We start from the raw sequence: 18,918 nt of genomic DNA, 5'->3' as shown, positions 1-18,918 counted from the left end.
AAAAACAATTAATTCATGAAAACTTGGCTTATTAGGCAAATCGGGCCTTGAATAGTAGGCTGAGAAGTGAGTTCTGGCTACTAGGTACGACATATATATATATATATTAACTACAAGGAAATGGCTCAGTCACAAATATCTTAAAACTCACAGATATGAATATCCAACCTAAACATGAACAAAATATTAAAACCATTACTTAACTTAAAATGTTAACAAACCGAACTCTCACCAGCAACTGAGCTCTCTGGCTGTACTCAAGCGCCACCTGGCAACTCCTCAAGGCTACCATAAAGCAGATACACACTCTCCACTTATATATAATAATAATAATAATAATAATGATAATCATTCCCAAACATACACAATCATACTAATATAATGTTTTCATGCATGCAAATAATCTAACTAAAGTATAAACATCCTTTATAACATGTAAATAAGAGATTTACTACTAGAAAGAGGCAAAATCTGGCATCCCAACAGCTGATCAATAATCTTCCTGTCCCTTCACAGGTCGAATACAGGTACAATTCCTGTCCCCCACCCCCAACAAGCCAGCCAAGATCCCAATTATGTTGCCACATCCTATCTTAATATAATACAAGCGCCAACATACATATAATTTTATTTAACTCACATCGCATGAAATTACTGTGAGAATCCATAAACTGACATGGATTCATAACAAGGGACACAAAGGCAGACCCTCACCAAGCAGAAAACAAAAATAACAAGAAAACCCCTGTAAGAGGACAACATAGGCAGGAGGAACAGAGCCAGCCGCTGTTATAGGTGAAAACTAGGTGAGCAGTACCCCCGCGCCCCTACCAGTGCAAAAACTACCTCATACCCCCAAGGTAAAGAAGGGAGGAAACCCCCAACACACTCCGACCAGGCAATCAGAGTAGCAAGCAGCAAAAGACCAACAGAGGTAGACCCAAGGTGACTTGTGGAAGAGAACCCCAAGCCCCAAGGGCAGTACTTACAGGGCATTCAGTGAAGGTGACCCTAAGCACATGCAGCCCGAGTACCTGTGAATATTACTACCAGCTCGCACGCCACCGTAAGAGCAGTACTGGACCCAAAGCATAGCACAACACACACAGAATCTGGAGCTGGAGCTGGAGCCACACGGACATGTCACAATCACATCAGCCGAAGAACTGCAGAGTGGATCGCCAGTGCGGGGGTCTGGGGCTCCCACTTCCCCCCCCCCTCCCATGGAGGGGGAGCTGCGTAGACGTGTGGTGCGGCTCGTGTGACGTCATGCTTGTTTGTTCTTTTTTCATTTGGAGAGTTCTGTCCACTCATTTGTCTATTTTAGTCGTTTTAACCAAAACAGGAGTTTATTTTGAGGCGCTTACCTTTCTGGGTGCCTGGCCCGGTCGATTGCAGACTCAGAATGCTCCAAATTCCATGTGCATTTCTATAGGCCATTGGTCCTTGTGCCTCACTGAGGGGGCCAGGTTCTGGCTCGTGGTCCCTGGTAGGCCTAGAACTCCATTCACATTGACTGATGCCAAAGTCTATTGATATACATATCAGCTTGGATAGCTCTGGGGAGCCATATGAGCTCCCCCCCAGAAAATAAATGTAGTGATAGTAATATAATGACCAAATTTAGACTCACATAAATACTTAAATACTATAGTGACAGTCAGTTTCCAGCCCAGGATTACAGTAGGTCAGGGTGGGTCTCAAGAGGCCTGGTGCTTCTTTTTAATCCTAAGCAGGGAAGCTTAACCAGCTCTTAGCAAAGGGGGAACCTACTTAGAGGTCCTCACAGAGATGTTCCCAAAGCAGAATGAAATTGAATATAAAGCTGTGGCATAACAATACATAATGAATCAGGAAGTCCAACAGCATTGTGATCTTCATACTCGACTTACAACCAAATGTCCTAGGTTCGATTCCTAGGGCAGAACAGAGATGGCAGGGAATATTTCCTTTTGCTTGATCTCTCTCCTAGTAGTAAATAAATAGGTACCTACTAGTTAGGGAACTGTTGAGGGGTGAATTTAGGAAAGGTCTGTTGTTGGCCTGATAGTGGTGAACCACATACATATAATAAATAAATAAAACAACCAGAACCAACCTGCCATTTCATGCATCCCTCGATTCTTCGGCATGCTTTCTTGGCTTAGATTCCAGGAGAATTACTGAAATAAAATGAAACAGAGAGCAGTCAACTGTATAATAAGATATCTGGTAGCTCAATTAATTCTCATTTAAATTCTGCATTTTACAGCTGAAAGATTTGTAAGCTTACTTTAAAAGTCACACCGTTTTGGGTAGCTAAAACTAAAACAAGCCTTTACATGTAGTTACATTAGATATATGTAAAAAGTAAGACAGTATAACAGAATTTGTTAAAAGAATTTGTGAAGTCAACATACAAAATGTATGGAGAGGCTAAAGAAATCGTCGGACACATTCCACAATACTGAAGAGCAACACCAAGATTACAATACAGTATACTGTAGTTTATAGATAGCATTTTGCCTTAATAATAACTATAAAATCTTTCAGGTAGACTAAAGTCTACAAATAAAGTCTACACTTATCTCTGTGTTTCTCTACATTGCTGTCAACATTTTGTCGTGTCTACGACCAACATTTCTACATGCAACACCCTACCTCCATCCCTACCCCAAACAACAGAAAAAATACACAGAAATTTGGCAACTGATAAAAATTGGAGCTCCAAGTGGTTAATAACTACAGTAATTTCTACTGGAGAAGGAGATAGTGCAGAAGATATGTTAAATGCTATGGAAAATATAGATGGATACAAAATGGCTTGCTGAAACGTTTGATTATATGGTAGCCATGAGATTGGGCATTAATGTAATTCTTGAAGAACCCTTTGCTACAAGAATACAAAACAGTGGAGAAATATAGCTACAGCTAATCAAGTGAACAGTTTTAATAGGAAATAAAAATATATTTTCACTGAAGTGCCCTGGTTCTACTGAGTACTTTGCTTAAACTTAACTTTATAAAGGTCAGGAAAAGAATTTTGCAGCAACATTCTCCATCCAAATGCCATTTGTCCATCTCTCATAGGGAAGTTAGCAGAACAGGTAGGCTGTAAACAAGCTGGCTCATAGCGGCAGTAATTTTATGCTTAGACAAGAACTGTTTTGAAACTGAAAAGTATAACCAACTATCTTAATGAACACGATCCTATGATTAAGCCTACTGATTTGCGAACAATTTCGAATTGGATTTTACAACTTATTAAAATACAATACTGTACAGTCAGGAAAAGTATTCCTGTACCCCTCAGTTTCTTGGAAAGTGCAAAATGGCAATGTCACTTTTGTTGTTGCCGTTGTATTAGGTGAGATTATGAATGATTAGGCGCTTTGTAACAATGAGTCTTATTGGTCAAAACACCACACATCAGTTTATGTAATACACACTGTTATTGAAAGGAAAATAGTGTAGAACAGTGAATAAATATTAATATATGTAGCTTAGTGCAACAGGGAGATGGCTCTACATTAGTGTTTAAGAGTTTATTAACCTTCTATATAACTATATACCCTATGATAATTTTGTGTACTGTATTAGCCTTTGACTGTTGAGGTAAACGATGTGACATCTCACACACAATACTCCCTCCATCGTCCTCACACCTCAGTCAACATCCACACACAAAATATTTTTAATGTTACAATTGATTTGCTAACATTTACATCACTGAAAGTAGTGAAATAGTTTATATACTTTATACAAATAATGGTATCCACAAGACCTAATTACACCCCCAATATTCAATTTAATACTATACTGTATATATTGAGAGAGAGAGAGAGAGAGAGAGAGAGAGAGAGAGAGAGAGAGAGAGAGAGAGAGAGAGAGAGAGAGAGAGAGAGAGAGAGAGAGAGAGAGAGAGAGAGAGAGAGAGAGAGAGAGAGAGAGAGAGAGAGAGAGAGAGAGAGAGAGAGAGAGAGAGAGAGAGAGAGAGAGAGAGAGAGAGAATGAGAGAGAATGAGAGAGAATGAGAGAGAATGAGAGAGAGAGAATGAGAGAGAGAGAGAATGAGAGAGAGAATGAGAGAGAGAGAGAGAGAGAGAGAGAGAGAGAGAGAGAGAGAGAGAGAGAGAGAGAGAGAGAGAGAGAGAGAGAGAGAGAGAGAGAGAGAGAGAGAGAGAGAATGAGAGAGAGAGAGAGAGAGAGAGAATGAGAGAGAGAGAATGAGAGAGAGAGAATGAGAGAGAGAGAATGAGAGAGAGAGAATGAGAGAGAGAGAATGAGAGAGAGAGAGAGAGAGAGAGAGAGAGAGAGAGAGAGAGAGAGAGAGAGAGAGAGAGAGAGAGAGAGAGAGAGAGAGAGAGAATGAGAGAGGGAGAGAGAATGAGAGGGAGAGAGAATGAGAGAGAGAGAGAATGAGAGAGAGAGAGAGAATGAGAGAGAGAGAGAGAATGAGAGAGAGAGAGAGAATGAGAGAGAGAGAGAGAATGAGAGAGAGAGAGAGAATGAGAGAGAGAGAGAGAGAGAGAGAGAGAGAGAGAGAGAGAGAGAGAGAGAGAGAGAGAGAGAGAGAGAGAGAGAGAATGAGAGAGAGAGAATGAGAGAGAGAGAATGAGAGAGAGAGAATGAGAGAGAGAGAGAGAGAGAGAGAATGAGAGAGAGAGAGAGAGAGAGAGAGAGAATGAGAGAGAGAGAGAGAGAGAGAGAGAGAGAGAGAGAGAGAGAGAGAGAGAGAGAGAGAGAGAGAGAGAGAGAGAGAGAGAGAGAGAGAGAGAGAATGAGAGAGAGAGAGAATGAGAGAGAGAGAGAGAATGAGAGAGAGAGAGAATGAGAGAGAGAGAGAGAATGAGAGAGAGAGAGAATGAGAGAGAGAGAGAGAGAATGAGAGAGAGAATGAGAGAGAGAGAGAGAGAATGAGAGAGAGAGAGAGAGAATGAGAGAGAGAATGAGAGAGAGAATGAGAGAGAGAGAGAGAGAGAGAGAGAGAGAGAGAGAGAGAGAGAGAGAGAGAGAGAGAGAGAGAGAGAGAGAGAGAGAGAGAGAGAATGAGAGAGAGAGAGAATGAGAGAGAGAGAGAGAGAATGAGAGAGAGAGAGAGAGAATGAGAGAGAGAGAATGAGAGAGAGAGAATGAGAGAGAGAGAGAGAGAATGAGAGAGAGAATGAGAGAGAGAGAGAGAGAGAGAGAGAGAGAGAGAGAGAGAGAGAGAGAGAGAGAGAGAGAGAGAGAGAGAGAGAGAGAGAGAGAGAATGAGAGAGAGAATGAGAGAGAGAATGAGAGAGAGAATGAGAGAGAGAATGAGAGAGAGAATGAGAGAGAGAATGAGAGAGAGAATGAGAGAGAGAATGAGAGAGAGAGAGAGAGAGAGAGAGAGAGAGAGAGAGAGAGAGAGAGAGAGAGAGAGAGAGAGAGAGAGAGAGAGAGAGAGAGAGAGAGAGAGAGAGAGAGAGAGAGAGAGAGTTGGGGGGGGAGGGGGGGCAGACAGCCATAGATAGACAGGCATAGACAGAGACAGACATTACAAATATGAAAGACATGTGAAATGTCCATTCATATTATGAATGTAATTCATTGTCATGTTATGAATATCTTATACTCAACATGGACATGGTGGTGAAATGTTATTCGACAAACTAGTGCTTCTTAAAGGAAGCCAGATTCCTACAATAGTTATTTAACAGTCAGACTCTAGTAGAAAGTGTCGTTGTTTGGGTAAAAGAAGATGGGCCCTTCACTCTCCCCAGACTCTTTAACCCCTCAACTGTGCCGGCCAACAAATGTCGTTTTGAGAGTTGTGTTTTTTTTTCTAATTAGGTTATATTTTAATGTTTTTTAATGTTTTCATTACTCTCTGTATTTTGAAATCAAAATAGTTTAGTTTGGAAACATTTTGACATTAATTTTACTTACCCATTTATAAAAACAACAAAAATATATCCTTAACAATTACACTTTGAAGTTTTTGCCAAAATCAGGTGCGCAATGCAGGGGTTAAACCACACAGTACATAAATAGACAATGGGAGTAACTTTTCCAAAACCGTCCGAAACATATATAGACGAATGAGGGTCTAGTAATTACCTAAGTGTAATTACCTAAGTGTAGTTACAGGATGAGAGCTACGCTCGTGGTGTCCCGTCTTCCCAGCACTCTTTGTCATATAACGCTTTGAAACTACTGACGGTCTTGGCCTCCACCACCTTCTCACTTAACTTGTTCCAACCGTCTACCACTCTATTTGCGAAGGTGAATTTTCTTATATTTCTTCGGCATCTGTGTTTAGCTAGTTTAAATCTATGGCCTCTTGTTCTTGAAGTTCCAGGTCTCAGGAAGTCTTCCCTGTCGATTTTATCAATTCCTGTTACTATTTTGTACGTAGTGATCATATCACCTCTTTTTCTTCTGTCTTCTAGTTTTGGCATATTTAATGCTTCTAACCTCTCCTCGTAGCTCTTGCCCTTCAGTTCTGGGAGCCACTTAGTAGCATGTCTTTGCACCTTTTCCAGTTTGTTGATGTGCTTCTTAAGATATGGGCACCACACAACAGCTGCATATTCTAGCTTTGGCCTAACAAAAGTCATGAACAACTTCTTTAGTATATCGCCATCCATGTATTTAAATGCAATTCTGAAGTTAGAAAGCATTGCATAGGCTCCTTGCACAATATTCTTAATGTGGTCCTCAGGTGATAGTTTTCTATCTAGAACCACTCCTAGATCTCTTTCTTTATCAGAATTCTTTAAAGATTTCTCACATAATATATAGGTTGTGTGGGGTCTATGTTCTCCTATTCCACATTCCATAACATGACATTTATTAACATTAAATTCCATTTGCCAAGTGGTGCTCCATATACTTATTTTGTCCAGGTCTTCTTGAAGGGCATGACAATCATCTAAATTTCTTATCCTTCCTATTATCTTAGCATCATCAGCAAACATGTTCATATAATTCTGTATACCAAAACTATAGTGCACGACTTTAAATGCTCCACGAGGGATAGGTGCAGCTATAGTCCAGCCACGATCGATAGTTAACAAAGGCCACCTAGAAAAAAATCGTAGGCAACATTCCTGGGTGCGAGAGCCTCAGTACTGAGTGAGCCACCAAGACTGGCACACGCAGCATGAGCTCACAGTACCACTGTTCAGCTTGTGACCACAGCATCTCCTAAAAACCTAAAAATATATATGTACATGCTACTATTTAGCAATGATAGTATTACAGAAGACCCCTGACTGTGATAAAAATGACAAGGATTATAATAATAGCAGAATTGTTGGTATAATTAGCGCTGTAGTGAGAGGAGTAATCTTGGTGGGGAGGTAGGGAGATAGCGTTGTCTACTGACTCTATGTGACCATCTTTTACTGTCTAGACTCACTATACCAAGTTAGTGGTTTGCTATGATACTTATATATAATGTAATAACAGCAAAAGAAGTGTGTTGAGAGCAGCCATTTTGGCAAGGAAGATGGCGTCATCTGCATGACATGCCACGTTGTGTACTGGTGGCCACTATGATCTTTGGGCACCATACCAGCTTATTTGTAGTTATGGTGAATAAAACATGTAGATACCTATATATAATGTGTGTATATAGTGTAATAACACCACAAACAGTATTGTTGGAGGAGAAATATTAGTACATCTGGCCTTGAACCAGTGAGCAGCCACCAGCTGAGTGTGTAGCTATGTCTATTATTGCCTGAACTCACCATACAAGCTTAGATGTGCAGTTATGTTGAACAAAACATGTAAATACTTATATATAACATCTGTGTATAGTGAATAAAAGCAAAGGGAGGAGAAGTTGGCAAGTGAGAAGGTGAGGGAGTGGTGGCGAGTTGCTGGCTGGCTGATGGGTGGTGGCCACTCTTCGTCGCTTTTTGATGCACAATACCAACTTAGTTGTTCGTTATGGTGAACAAAACATGCAGATACTTATATATAACCTGTGCGTATAGTGTAATAAATGCAAAATTATTTGTTTATTGTTTTATGAACATAATACAGTAATTGAATCAATAATATACACACCGTATTTTGAGTACAGCGATGGTTCTCACATTTTATTTTTTATATAAATAGATCACAATACACACTATTGAATGATATTACTGAAAAAATGGAAAAATTTCAGAGGCATTGAAATAATTAGGTAATAATATCTTTGTGGCAATTCTCGCCTGACAGCTGGGGCGGAGCAGACCTCGTCTGGCGCCTGTTCTGTCAACACCTCTTTTTTTTGCCAGACTTCCCTGCCCTATTGCGGGCAAAATATGCCACCTACTATTTTTTTTTAATTTTTCCCGTGATCAGGGAAACACTTAAATAAAAATCAAAAGAACACTTTTATAAGACAAAAAAAAAATTCACCTGGCAGTTGCAGTCCAAAATGCCCTTAGAAGTTTGAGGGTTAATTAATTAATTAACAAATTTAGCCCAGTGCGAGTATCAATCACCTTACCCAAAAATGTCAAAACATTGCCGAATTGTAAGGTCCATCTTACAAAAATCATTAGGTCACCTTTGACAAGTTGCCAGCTTCCAGTCCTCATTGAGGCCACTAGAGTGTCAGTTAGAGCCCTCAGGTAAATCAGGTATAACTTTCACCCAAAAGTCAAAGCATTTTCTTCTATGTTATTGGTGAAACAACCAATGACAGAATATGTATTGTTTGCCCATTAAATGTTGTAAACCTTTTACAAAGCAAATAACTTTTTCATTTAACATTTATCATACAACAGTGTAAGTTGAGCATTCAATAATCTTCAAATGGCATTGAATTACACAAATAATATAATCAAACATTTGTCATATTTTCAAAGTGTCTCTCTACCTCTCTCCCTCATAATATACACACTATTACGCATTGAATATTGGGATGTTATTAGGTCTTGATACCATTATTCGTATAGAGTATATCAATTATTTTTAGAACTGTAAATATTTGCAAACCACTTTTAACTCGGAAAAATGTTTTGTGTGTGACGTCACGTCATTTGCCTCAACAGCTAAATGCCATTACATAAAATTATCAAACGTTATAGAGTTTATATAAAAGGTTAATAAACTCTGAAGTACAAGAGTAGAGCCATCTCACTTTTTCACTAATTTACGTATATTAATTTTTATTCATTGTTCTACACTATTTTCCTTTAGATAGCAGTGTAAATTATATAAATCAGTGTATGTGGTGTTTCGGCCAATGAGCCTCATTACAAAGCGCCTATCATTCATAATCTAACCCAATACGATAACAACAAAAGTGACGTTGCCATTTTGCACTTTCCAAGAAACCCGGGGTAAAGGAATATTGTTCATCGACTACACTAATAAACATGACAGCTCATAGCTGACATTTTTAAAATACTATCTTTTAACTAACATTTAATGCAGGAGTTGGCAACTTATGGCTCGCTTGCCAACATCATGTGGCCCCAAGCAAAATACAGTATCAACTAGGTCTGTGGTGTCAAGAAAAGAATTCTGATGGATTTTGAATGTGAAATAGATTAAATATCAGTGGATCTGAAAATTTGCTTAAAAGATCACTGCAAAAATTTCCAGTGAGGGAGGAATGATGGACTAGTGAGGTGTATGAGATGAGTAAAGTGAGAGATGAGTGAGGTGTGTATTCACCTAAATGTGCTTGTGGGGGTTGAGCTATGGCTCTTTGGTCCCACCTCTCAACCATCAATCAACTGGTTTACAATCCTGAGCTTATTGAGCTCTATCTTATCTACATTTGAAACTGTGTATGGAGTCTACCTCCACCACATGCCTAGTGCATTCCATTTGTTAATTACTCTGACACTAAAAAAAGTTTAAAAGTCTGTATGACTTCTTTGGGTACTCAAGTGTGTGAGTGAGGAGTGATGTGTGTGAGGGAGGAGCGAGGTGTGTGAGGGAGGAGTGAGGTGTGTGAGGGAGGAGCGAGGTGTGTAAGGGAGGAGTGAGGTGTGTGAGGGAGGAGCGAGGTGTGTGAGGGAGGAGCGAGGTGTGTGAGGGAGGAGCGAGGTGTGTAAGGGAGGAGTGAGGTGTGTGAGGGAGGAGCGAGGTGTGTGAGGGAGGAGCGAGGTGTGTGAGGGAGGAGTGAGATGTGTGAGGGAGGAGCGAGGTGTGTGAGGGAGGAGCGAGGTGTGTGAGGGAGGAGCGAGGTGTGTGAGGGAGGAGCGAGGTGTGTAAGGGAGGAGTGAGGTGTGTGAGGGAGGAGCGAGGTGTGTGAGGGAGGAGCGAGGTGTGTAATTACCTAAGTAATTACCTAAGTGTAGTTACAGGATGAGAGCTACGCTCGTGGTGTCCCGTCTTCCCAGCACTCTTTGTCATATAACGCTTTGAAACTACTGACGGTCTTGGCCTCCACCACCTTCTCACTTAACTTGTTCCAACCGTCTACCACTCTATTTGCGAAGGTGAATTTTCTTATATTTCTTCGGCATCTGTGTTTAGCTAGTTTAAATCTATGACCTCTTGTTCTTGAAATTCCAGGTCTCGGAAGTCTTCCCTGTCGATTTTATCAATTCCTGTTACTATTTTGTATGTAGTGATCATATCACCTCTTTTTCTTCTGTCTTCTAGTTTTGGCATATTTAATGCTTCTAACCTCTCCTCGTAGCTCTTGCCCTTCAGTTCTGGGAGCCACTTAGTAGCATGTCTTTGCACCTTTTCCAGTTTGTTGATGTGCTTCTTAAGATATGGGCACCACACAACAGCTGCATATTCTAGCTTTGGCCTAACAAAAGTCATGAACAATTTCTTTAGTATATCGCCATCCATGTATTTAAATGCAATTCTGAAGTTAGAAAGCATAGCATAGGCTCCTTGCACAATATTCTTTATGTGGTCCACAGGTGATAGTTTTCTATCTAGAACCACTCCTAGATCTCTTTCTTTATCAGAATTCTTTAAAGATTTCTCACATAATATATAGGTTGTGTGGGGTCTATGTTCTCCTATTCCACATTCCATAACATGACATTTATTAACATTAAATTCCATTTGCCAAGTGGTGCTCCATATACTTATTTTGTCCAGGTCTTCTTGAAGGGCATGACAGTCATCTAAATTTCTTATCCTTCCTATTATCTTAGCATCATCAGCAAACATGTTCATATAATTCTGTATACCAACTGGTAGATCATTTATGTACACAATAAACATCACTGGTGCAAGAACTGAACCCTGTGGTACTCCACTTGTGACATTTCTCCATTCCGATACATTGCCTCTGATTACTGCCCTCATTTTTCTATCAGTCAGAAAATTTTTCATCCATGATAGAAGCTTACCTGTCACCCCTCCAATATTTTCCAGTTTCCAGAACAACCTCTTATGTGGAACTCTGTCAAAAGCCTTTTTTAGGTCCAGATAGATGCAGTCAACCCAACCATCTCTTTCCTGTAATATCTCTGTGGCTCGATCATAGAAACTGAGTAAATTCGATACACAGGATCTTCCAGATCGAAAACCATACTGTCTGTCTGATATTATATCATTTCTCTCTAGGTGTTCTACCCATTTAGTTTTGATTAGTTTTTCCAATACTTTCACTATTACACTTGTCAATGATACAGGTCTATAATTGAGGGGGTCTTCCCTGCTGCCACTTTTGTAGATTGGAACTATGTTAGCCTGTTTCCACCCGTCTGCTACGATTCCTGTACACAGGGATGCCTGAAAGATCAGGTGAAGTGGAATGCTGAGCTCAGATGCACATTCTCTCAGAACCCATGGTGAAACGCCATCTGGGCCAACTGCTTTGTTCTTACCGAGCTCCTTGAGCATTTTTTCCACTTCGTCTCTAGACACCTCTATGTGTTCTATGTTGTTCTCTGGAATTCTTATTGTATCTGGTTCCCTAAAGATTTCATTTTGTACAAACACACTTTGGAACTTTTCGTTTAGTGTTTCACACATTTCCTTTTCATCTTCCGTGAATCTATTTCCCATTTTCAACCTCTGAATATTATCCTTTACCTGCAATTTGTTGTTTATGAATTTATAGAATAGACCTGGTTCTGTTTTACATTTGTCCGCAATCCCTTTTTCAAAATTTCTTTCTGCCTCTCTCCTCACTGCCGTGTAGTTGTTTCTCGCATCTTTGTATCGCTGGTATGTTTGGGGGTTCGCCTCTTCCTGTATTGATTCCATTTTTGTGTCTTTCGGTCTCTAGCCCTCTCGCAATTTCTATTGAACCAATCCTGTTTCCTAGTTCTGCATCTCTGTTTTGGTATAAATTTTTTTGTGCCTTTATCATATATTTCACAAAACTTGCCATACATCTCATTCACTTCCTTGCCTAGCATCAAGTCTGTCCAATTATACTCACTAAAAAAATTTCTAAGGTCACCATAATGTCCTCTCCTGAAGTCTGGTTTTTCAACTGCTTCAACCTCCTTATTTTCTTCCAGCTTATAACGCATTGCATACTTTATTCCCAAAAAGACATGGTCACTTTTACCCAAGGGAGGAAGGTACTGAATGTCAAATATCTCTTCCTCCTTCCTGGTAAATATCAAATCTAGCATGGAGGGAACGTCCCCTTCCCTCATCCTCGTAGCTTGTTTAACATGTTGATACAAGAATGTTTCCAGGATGAGGTCTACAAATTTACAGGTCCAAAAATCTTCTGTTTTAGCTTCATATGCTTCCCAGTCTATGGATTTCAAGTTGAAGTCACCGACTATCAACAGTCGTGATCTATCGTTATCCGCTCTCGCTATAATCTCTCTCATTATTGTTATAAGACCTTCACGTTTACTATCTAGCTCCTCCTTTGACCATGTGCTGCTTGGCGGTGGACTATATGCATTTATCATCATTAGTTTATCATCCTCATAGCAGATCTCTAGTGCTATTATGTCAACTTCTTGTGGATTGGCAGTCATTATTTCCTTCACCTTTAGGTGTTCTTTTACCAGCACAGCAACGCCACCGCCTTTCCTAATTTTTCTGTCCCGTCTCCAAATTGAGTAGCCCCTTGGGAATATGACCTCATTTAAAATTACATCTTCAAGTTTTGTCTCCGTGAGTGCAACAATGTCTGGTGTCTGCAGCTGTATTACATCACTTAACTCCAGTATCTTCGATCTCACTCCATCTATGTTGGTGTATGCAATCTTCAGGAACTTGTTCCCCCTCTCCTTATTCTTCACTCCCCCTCTCTCTATTGATTTTGTTGGTTTGCCTTTATGTACCACTTTACTGGTTTGCCTACCCCTATCACTTTGTAGAAAAAAGAATTTATTTCTTCTTCATTCCTGCTCTCATTTAAATGTTTTGCCTCGGCGAGGTTCAGTTTCAGCTTCTCTCTATCTTCTTTTGAAAGATCTCGTCTTAACGACCACCCTTTCCCATCCTCATCCCTTTGCAATTTTCTAGCATTCCTTAGTACTTCTTCCATCTGTTTGGCACCGTTTAGGGTGATCCTCAAAGGTCGATCTTTCCCTTTTACGTACCTGCCTATTCTCCTGTAGTCGCACACATTCTCTCTGTTTGTAAGACCTTCCACGAGGCCAACAATTTTATCTACTACTTTAGCTTCTTCTACAGCTCTTTCTGACCTAGATGTGTGAGGGAGGAGTGAGGTGTGTGAGGGAGGAGCGAGGTGTGTGAGGGAGGAGCGAGGTGTGTGAGGGAGGAGCGAGGTGTGTGAGGGAGGAGTGAGGTGTGTGAGGGAGGAGCGAGGTGTGTGAGGGAGGAGCGAGGTGTGTGAGGGAGGAGCGAGGTGTGTGAGGGAGGAGTGAGGTGGGTGAGGGAGGAGTGAGGTGAGGGTTTAGTGTGGTGTATGAGAAATGGGGAGTGTGAAGGATGGGTGAGGTGTTTGAGGCATGAGAAAGGTGTAAAGGATGAGTGAGATGAATGAAAAGTATGAGGAATAGGTGATTGGTGTGCAAGGGATAGGTGAGGGATAAATTATGCAAAAAGCAAGTAAGCACCAAAATTACTGATGTTCATTTAGAAAACTTAATGGTTATGAGCTCATCTAGCTTCTGACCTAATGTTGAAAAACTTTAAAAGCATTAAATAGCACCAAATGTCATACCAATTGTTGTTGGTTAACAAATCTAAATGTTATTTCAATCCAATAAGCATAACTCTTAGTTCTATACTTCATTACTATTATTACCTTCATATATTAGTTATAAAATAGTTCACGAGATGAATGTGGCCCATCAGTGGCTCGAAGACATTGCTGCTGACTTAGGAGAGGATAATAGTTGTCACTGCCTTATTTAACGGTACACTGTACATGCACACACATTAAAAGCTAAAACTTGAGGATGTTAGGTCTCCTCCTCCTCCTCAATTGTTCCAAAAGACTTGTAGAAGCCATATTTTGGGAGGAAAAATTAATGTTGACCAATAATGAATTGCCAAACTCATTATCATGTGGACCAAATTTAACTTCAATAATAGTTACATGCCTGAATATGTATCAAACATATGACAAAATACATACTGTACAAGGAAGCAGCCCTAAACAATGAAAGTGTAATTTTAATATAATACACTGAAAGTATCTCAAATAACTTTTTATTAATTTAAATCCAAAATTAATAATTGGATTTTTCAAAAATTGAAAATACCTGTACTGAAAAATCCCTTAAAAATTTCAATAAAAACAAGTATGCTAGCACTAGCACACGGTTCAATTATATATAATATATAGTACTGTAATCATTTATTTCATCCCATTATAAGCATAACACAAAACACCACGATAAGACATTCAAAGATCAGCCAATTATTTTCTGTATACAGTTCTATATCATGAATTTTATTTTATGAACGATATAAAAAATATGATATATAAAACACCTATTTATACTGCAGGAAATCCCTGCACTTCAGATGAGGTTAATATAAGCAGCCAGGAACTGCACCTTTCTGTTGTCAGTGTAACCTTGGACGATGATTGTCTGAAAAATAAAACATTTTAAATTAATTCATGCTTGCTAAAAGTAAAACTAGATGTGCCTTGATAAAAGCCATAATATAGGGACAGGCAGGATAAAGTTGCACTTCTCTAGACACCAAAACCAGGGTTCACCAAATCAAGTGAAAATGCCAAAATAAGCTTAACACACCATACCACCTTGTATATTATTATCAGACCTTACCCATCAGTACTTCTAAAAGAATGAGTCACAGAATTTAATGACTGGTTTCCAGCCTTTAGATTTACCCAAATTTACACCAGTTGGGGCCACCAACACTTTAGTGGCCTCAACGAGGACAGGAAGCTGGCAGCTTGTCATAGGTCCACCCCCCCCTCCAATTGTCCTTATGACGATGCACCAGTAAATCTGAGCAAACACTCCATACAAATAAAAGAACCCAGTCTTTGGAACTCACTCTCTGACAAATTAAAAAATTGTCCAACCCATGTCCTATTCAAAAGTAAAACCAAAAAGTACCTAATTTCATCCTCATTGTTTCCTACCTTGTGCTTCAAACTCACACTGTATCTTGTACCACACACTTCCCCAATATTAGTACTTAAGACATATATCCATACCACTGTAATCACCTCTGTCAACTTATATTGTAGTTATTTGTTGATATAAAACCTTGCTACAATGTACCTTTTCATCTTGATATGTTAGATTAAGGACCTGCCCAAAATGCTGTGTGTGTTAGTGGCTTTGCATGAATGTCAAAAATACCAATCTTATGTAATCTCACCAACCCATTGTACCTTCTTGCAAATACATTATTATTATTATTATTATTATTATTATTATTATTATTATTATTATTATTATTATATTATTATAGGTATGTCAGTTTAAACTAGTCTCAGTTTACAAGAAAAAAGGGCAAAGAGAAGAGAGAGCATGTGGGAGCATACTATTAAGTGTAACCATACATCTATACATTTTAATTAACTAGTAAGTGAAGGCATACGCACACAGGTAAGCCCAAACTTACACCATTAATATACGCAGTCAATACTACAATGACAATCATAGAAATACACACAAACTAATTTAAGCCCAGACATACCAAACTTAGTATAATATATAACTTGCAAAACATCATTTATATAAACATCATATTCCACATAAATAGGCTAGCTTGCGTACACATACATACGCCATTAAGCATGATGCAGCTACACACACACACACACACACACACACACACACACACACACACACACACACACACACACACACACACACACACACACACACACACACACACACACAAACCCCCCAAACATACCAGCGATACAAAGATGCAAGAAACAACTACACGTCAGTAAGGAGAGAGGCAGAGAGATTTTGAGAATGGTATAGTAGATAAATGTAAATCAGATCCAGGCCTTTTCTATAAATTCATTAAAAGTAAGATGCAGGTAAAGGATAATATTCAGAGGTTAAAAATGGGGGACAGATACACGGAAAATTAAAAGGAAATGTGTGAAACATTAAACAAAAAGTTCCAAAGTGTGTTTGTACAAAATGAGATCTTCAGAGAACCAGACACAATAAGAATTCCACAGAACAGCATAGAGCATATAGAGGTGTCTAGAGATGAAGAGGAAAATATGCTACAGGAGCTAAGTAAGAACAAAGCAGTTGGTCCAGATGGAGTTTCACCATGGGTTCTGAGAGAATGTGCATCTGAGCTCAGCATTCCACTTCACCTGATCTTTCAGGCATCCCTGTGTACAGGAGTCGTAGCAGATGTGTGGAAACAGGCTAACATAGTTCCAATCTACAAAACTGGAAGCAGGGAAGACCCCCTCAATTATAGACCTGTATCATTGACTAGTGTAATAGTGAATGTATTGGAAAAACTAATCAAAACTAAATGGGTAGAACACCTGTAGAGAAATGATATTATATCAGACAGACAGTATGGTTTTCGATCTGGAAGATCCTGTTTATCGAATTTTGTCAGTTTCTATGATCGAGTCACAGAGATTTTACAGGAAAGAGATGGTTGGGTTGACTGCATCTATCTGGACCTAAAAAACGCTTTTGACAGAGTACCACATAAGAGGTTGTTCTGGAAACTGGAAAATATTGGAGGGGTGACAGGTAAGCTTTTAACATGGATGAAAAATTTCCTGACTGATAGAAAAATGAGGGCAGTAATCAGAGGCAATGTATCGGACTGGAGAAATGTCACAAGTGGGGTACCACAGGGTTCAGTTCTTGCACCAGTGATGTTTATTGTCTACATAAATGATCTACCAGTTGGTATACAAAATTATATGAACATGTTTGCTGATGATGCAAAGATAATAGGAAGGATAAGAAACTTAGATGATTGTTATGCCCTTCAAGATGACCTGGACAAAATAAGTATATGGAGCATCACTTGGCAAATAGAATTTAATGTGAATAAATGCCATGTTATGGAATGTGGAATAGGAGACCATAGACCCCACGCAACCTATATATTATGTGAGAAATCTTTAAAGAATTCTGATAAAGAAAGAGATCTAGGGGTGGTTCTAGATAGAACACTATCACCTGAGGACCACATAAAGAACGTTGTGCGAGGAGCCTATGCTACGCTTTCTAACGTCATATTTGCTTTTAAATACATGGATGGCGATATACTAAAGAAATTGTTCATGACTTTTGTTAGGCCAAAGCTAGAATATGCAGCAGTTGTGTGGACCCTATATCTTAAGAAGCACATCCTGGAAAAGGTGCAAAGACATGCTACTAAGTGGCTCCCAGAACTGAAGGGCAAGAGCTATGAGGAGACATTAGAGGCATTAAATATGCCAAAACTAGAAGACAGAAGAAAAAGAGGTGAAATGATCACTATGTACAAAATAGTAACAAGAATTGATAAAATCGATAGGGAAGATTTCCCGAGACCTGGAACTTCAAGAACAAGAGGTCATAGATTTAAACTAGCTAAACACAGATGCCGAAGAAATATAAGAAAATTCACTTTCGCAAACAGTGGAAGATGGTAGGAACAAGTTAGGTGAGAAGGTGGTGGAGGCCAAGACCGTCAGTAGTTTCAAAGCGTTATATGACAAAGAGTGTTGGGAAGACGGGACACCACGAGCGTAGCTCTTATCCTGTAACTACACTTAGGTAATTACACACACAGACACACACATGACAAGATCAGGAAGGGATTCAAGGTCAATCACCAGCAAGGATGAGGAGGAGGATAGATTTATAGATAAATTAATAAGTAAATTTGTAGAGAGAAGGAGCGATTGGATGGAGGATCTAATCCAAGAGATAAGAAGCGAGTTATTTCAGCAAATTCATGATGCAGTAGAGAGGCAGAAACAGGAGCTTATGCTCTATATTCAGGAAGAGATTAGGAAGGGAAGAGAGGACTGGGAGAGGGAATGTGCTCGGATCACAAACGAATTAGGAAGGATTAACAGCAAGGCTAAGAACAGAGGATTAGTGGGGGATGGGTTAGTGAGTGCGGTTGCGATGGGGAATCTCCAGGGGAGGGGCTACCAACATGAGAGTGAATTACTGAAGAGAAGGACGATTATAATACATGGATTATTCGAATCTGGGGCACCAACAAGACAAGAAAGGATAGAGACAGAAAAATATGAATTGCACGAGATATTGAGATGTATTGGAGAAGGAATGGCAGGAAACGAGGTGGACATCAGCCGCCGGGTTGGACCTTACAATTGTACCAAGAATAGACCTGTTCTGGTGCAATTCTCCAATGAGGAGGCTGTGGAGTACATAATGAGGAACAAGCATTTACTCAGAGGAAGTGAAACCCATTACAATGTGTTTATTGAAAAGTTTATGACGGAAGATGAGGAAATAGCCCACAAGAATAGATGGCAAGCACGACACCGTACCCCTAGCCTTTCAGGTAGCCTCACCTCTCAGGTCACCTCCCAGGTCACATCTTCCCCAACTCAGCCCTCCTATACCTCCCCCCTGCCTCAGCCCCCCCCCCAAAACCCCC

At 39.7% G+C, this 18,918-nt stretch overlaps 1 protein-coding gene across 29 annotated transcripts in view; it reads right to left on the bottom strand.

Moving 5' to 3' along the window:
- Positions 1–18,918, bottom strand: part of LOC123758034 (uncharacterized) — a 247,631-nt gene that overhangs the window by 201,303 nt on the left and 27,410 nt on the right. For 15 of the 29 annotated variants that reach the window (XR_011231032.1, XM_069338989.1, XM_069338977.1 and 12 more), the window contains 3 exons: positions 14,809–14,909; positions 14,117–14,189; positions 2,099–2,162 (listed from right to left, as the gene is read on the bottom strand). Coding sequence is in view for 28 of the 29 variants with exons in the window: in XM_069338989.1 (XP_069195090.1) it covers positions 2,099–2,132 (34 nt within the window). In the remaining variant the exon portion in view is untranslated. The remainder of the gene's footprint in view (positions 1–2,098; positions 2,163–14,116; positions 14,190–14,808; positions 14,910–18,918) is intronic. The other 14 variants (XM_069338976.1, XM_069338973.1, XM_069338996.1 and 11 more) reach the window with 6 other exon arrangements.

The sequence above is a fragment of the Procambarus clarkii genome, chromosome 40 (assembly GCF_040958095.1).
Source record: "Procambarus clarkii isolate CNS0578487 chromosome 40, FALCON_Pclarkii_2.0, whole genome shotgun sequence".
In the NCBI taxonomy this organism is placed as follows: Eukaryota; Metazoa; Arthropoda; class Malacostraca; order Decapoda; family Cambaridae; genus Procambarus; species Procambarus clarkii.
Note: the sequence above shows the minus strand (reverse complement) of the source record. Positions and strands in the feature narration are given on the sequence as shown.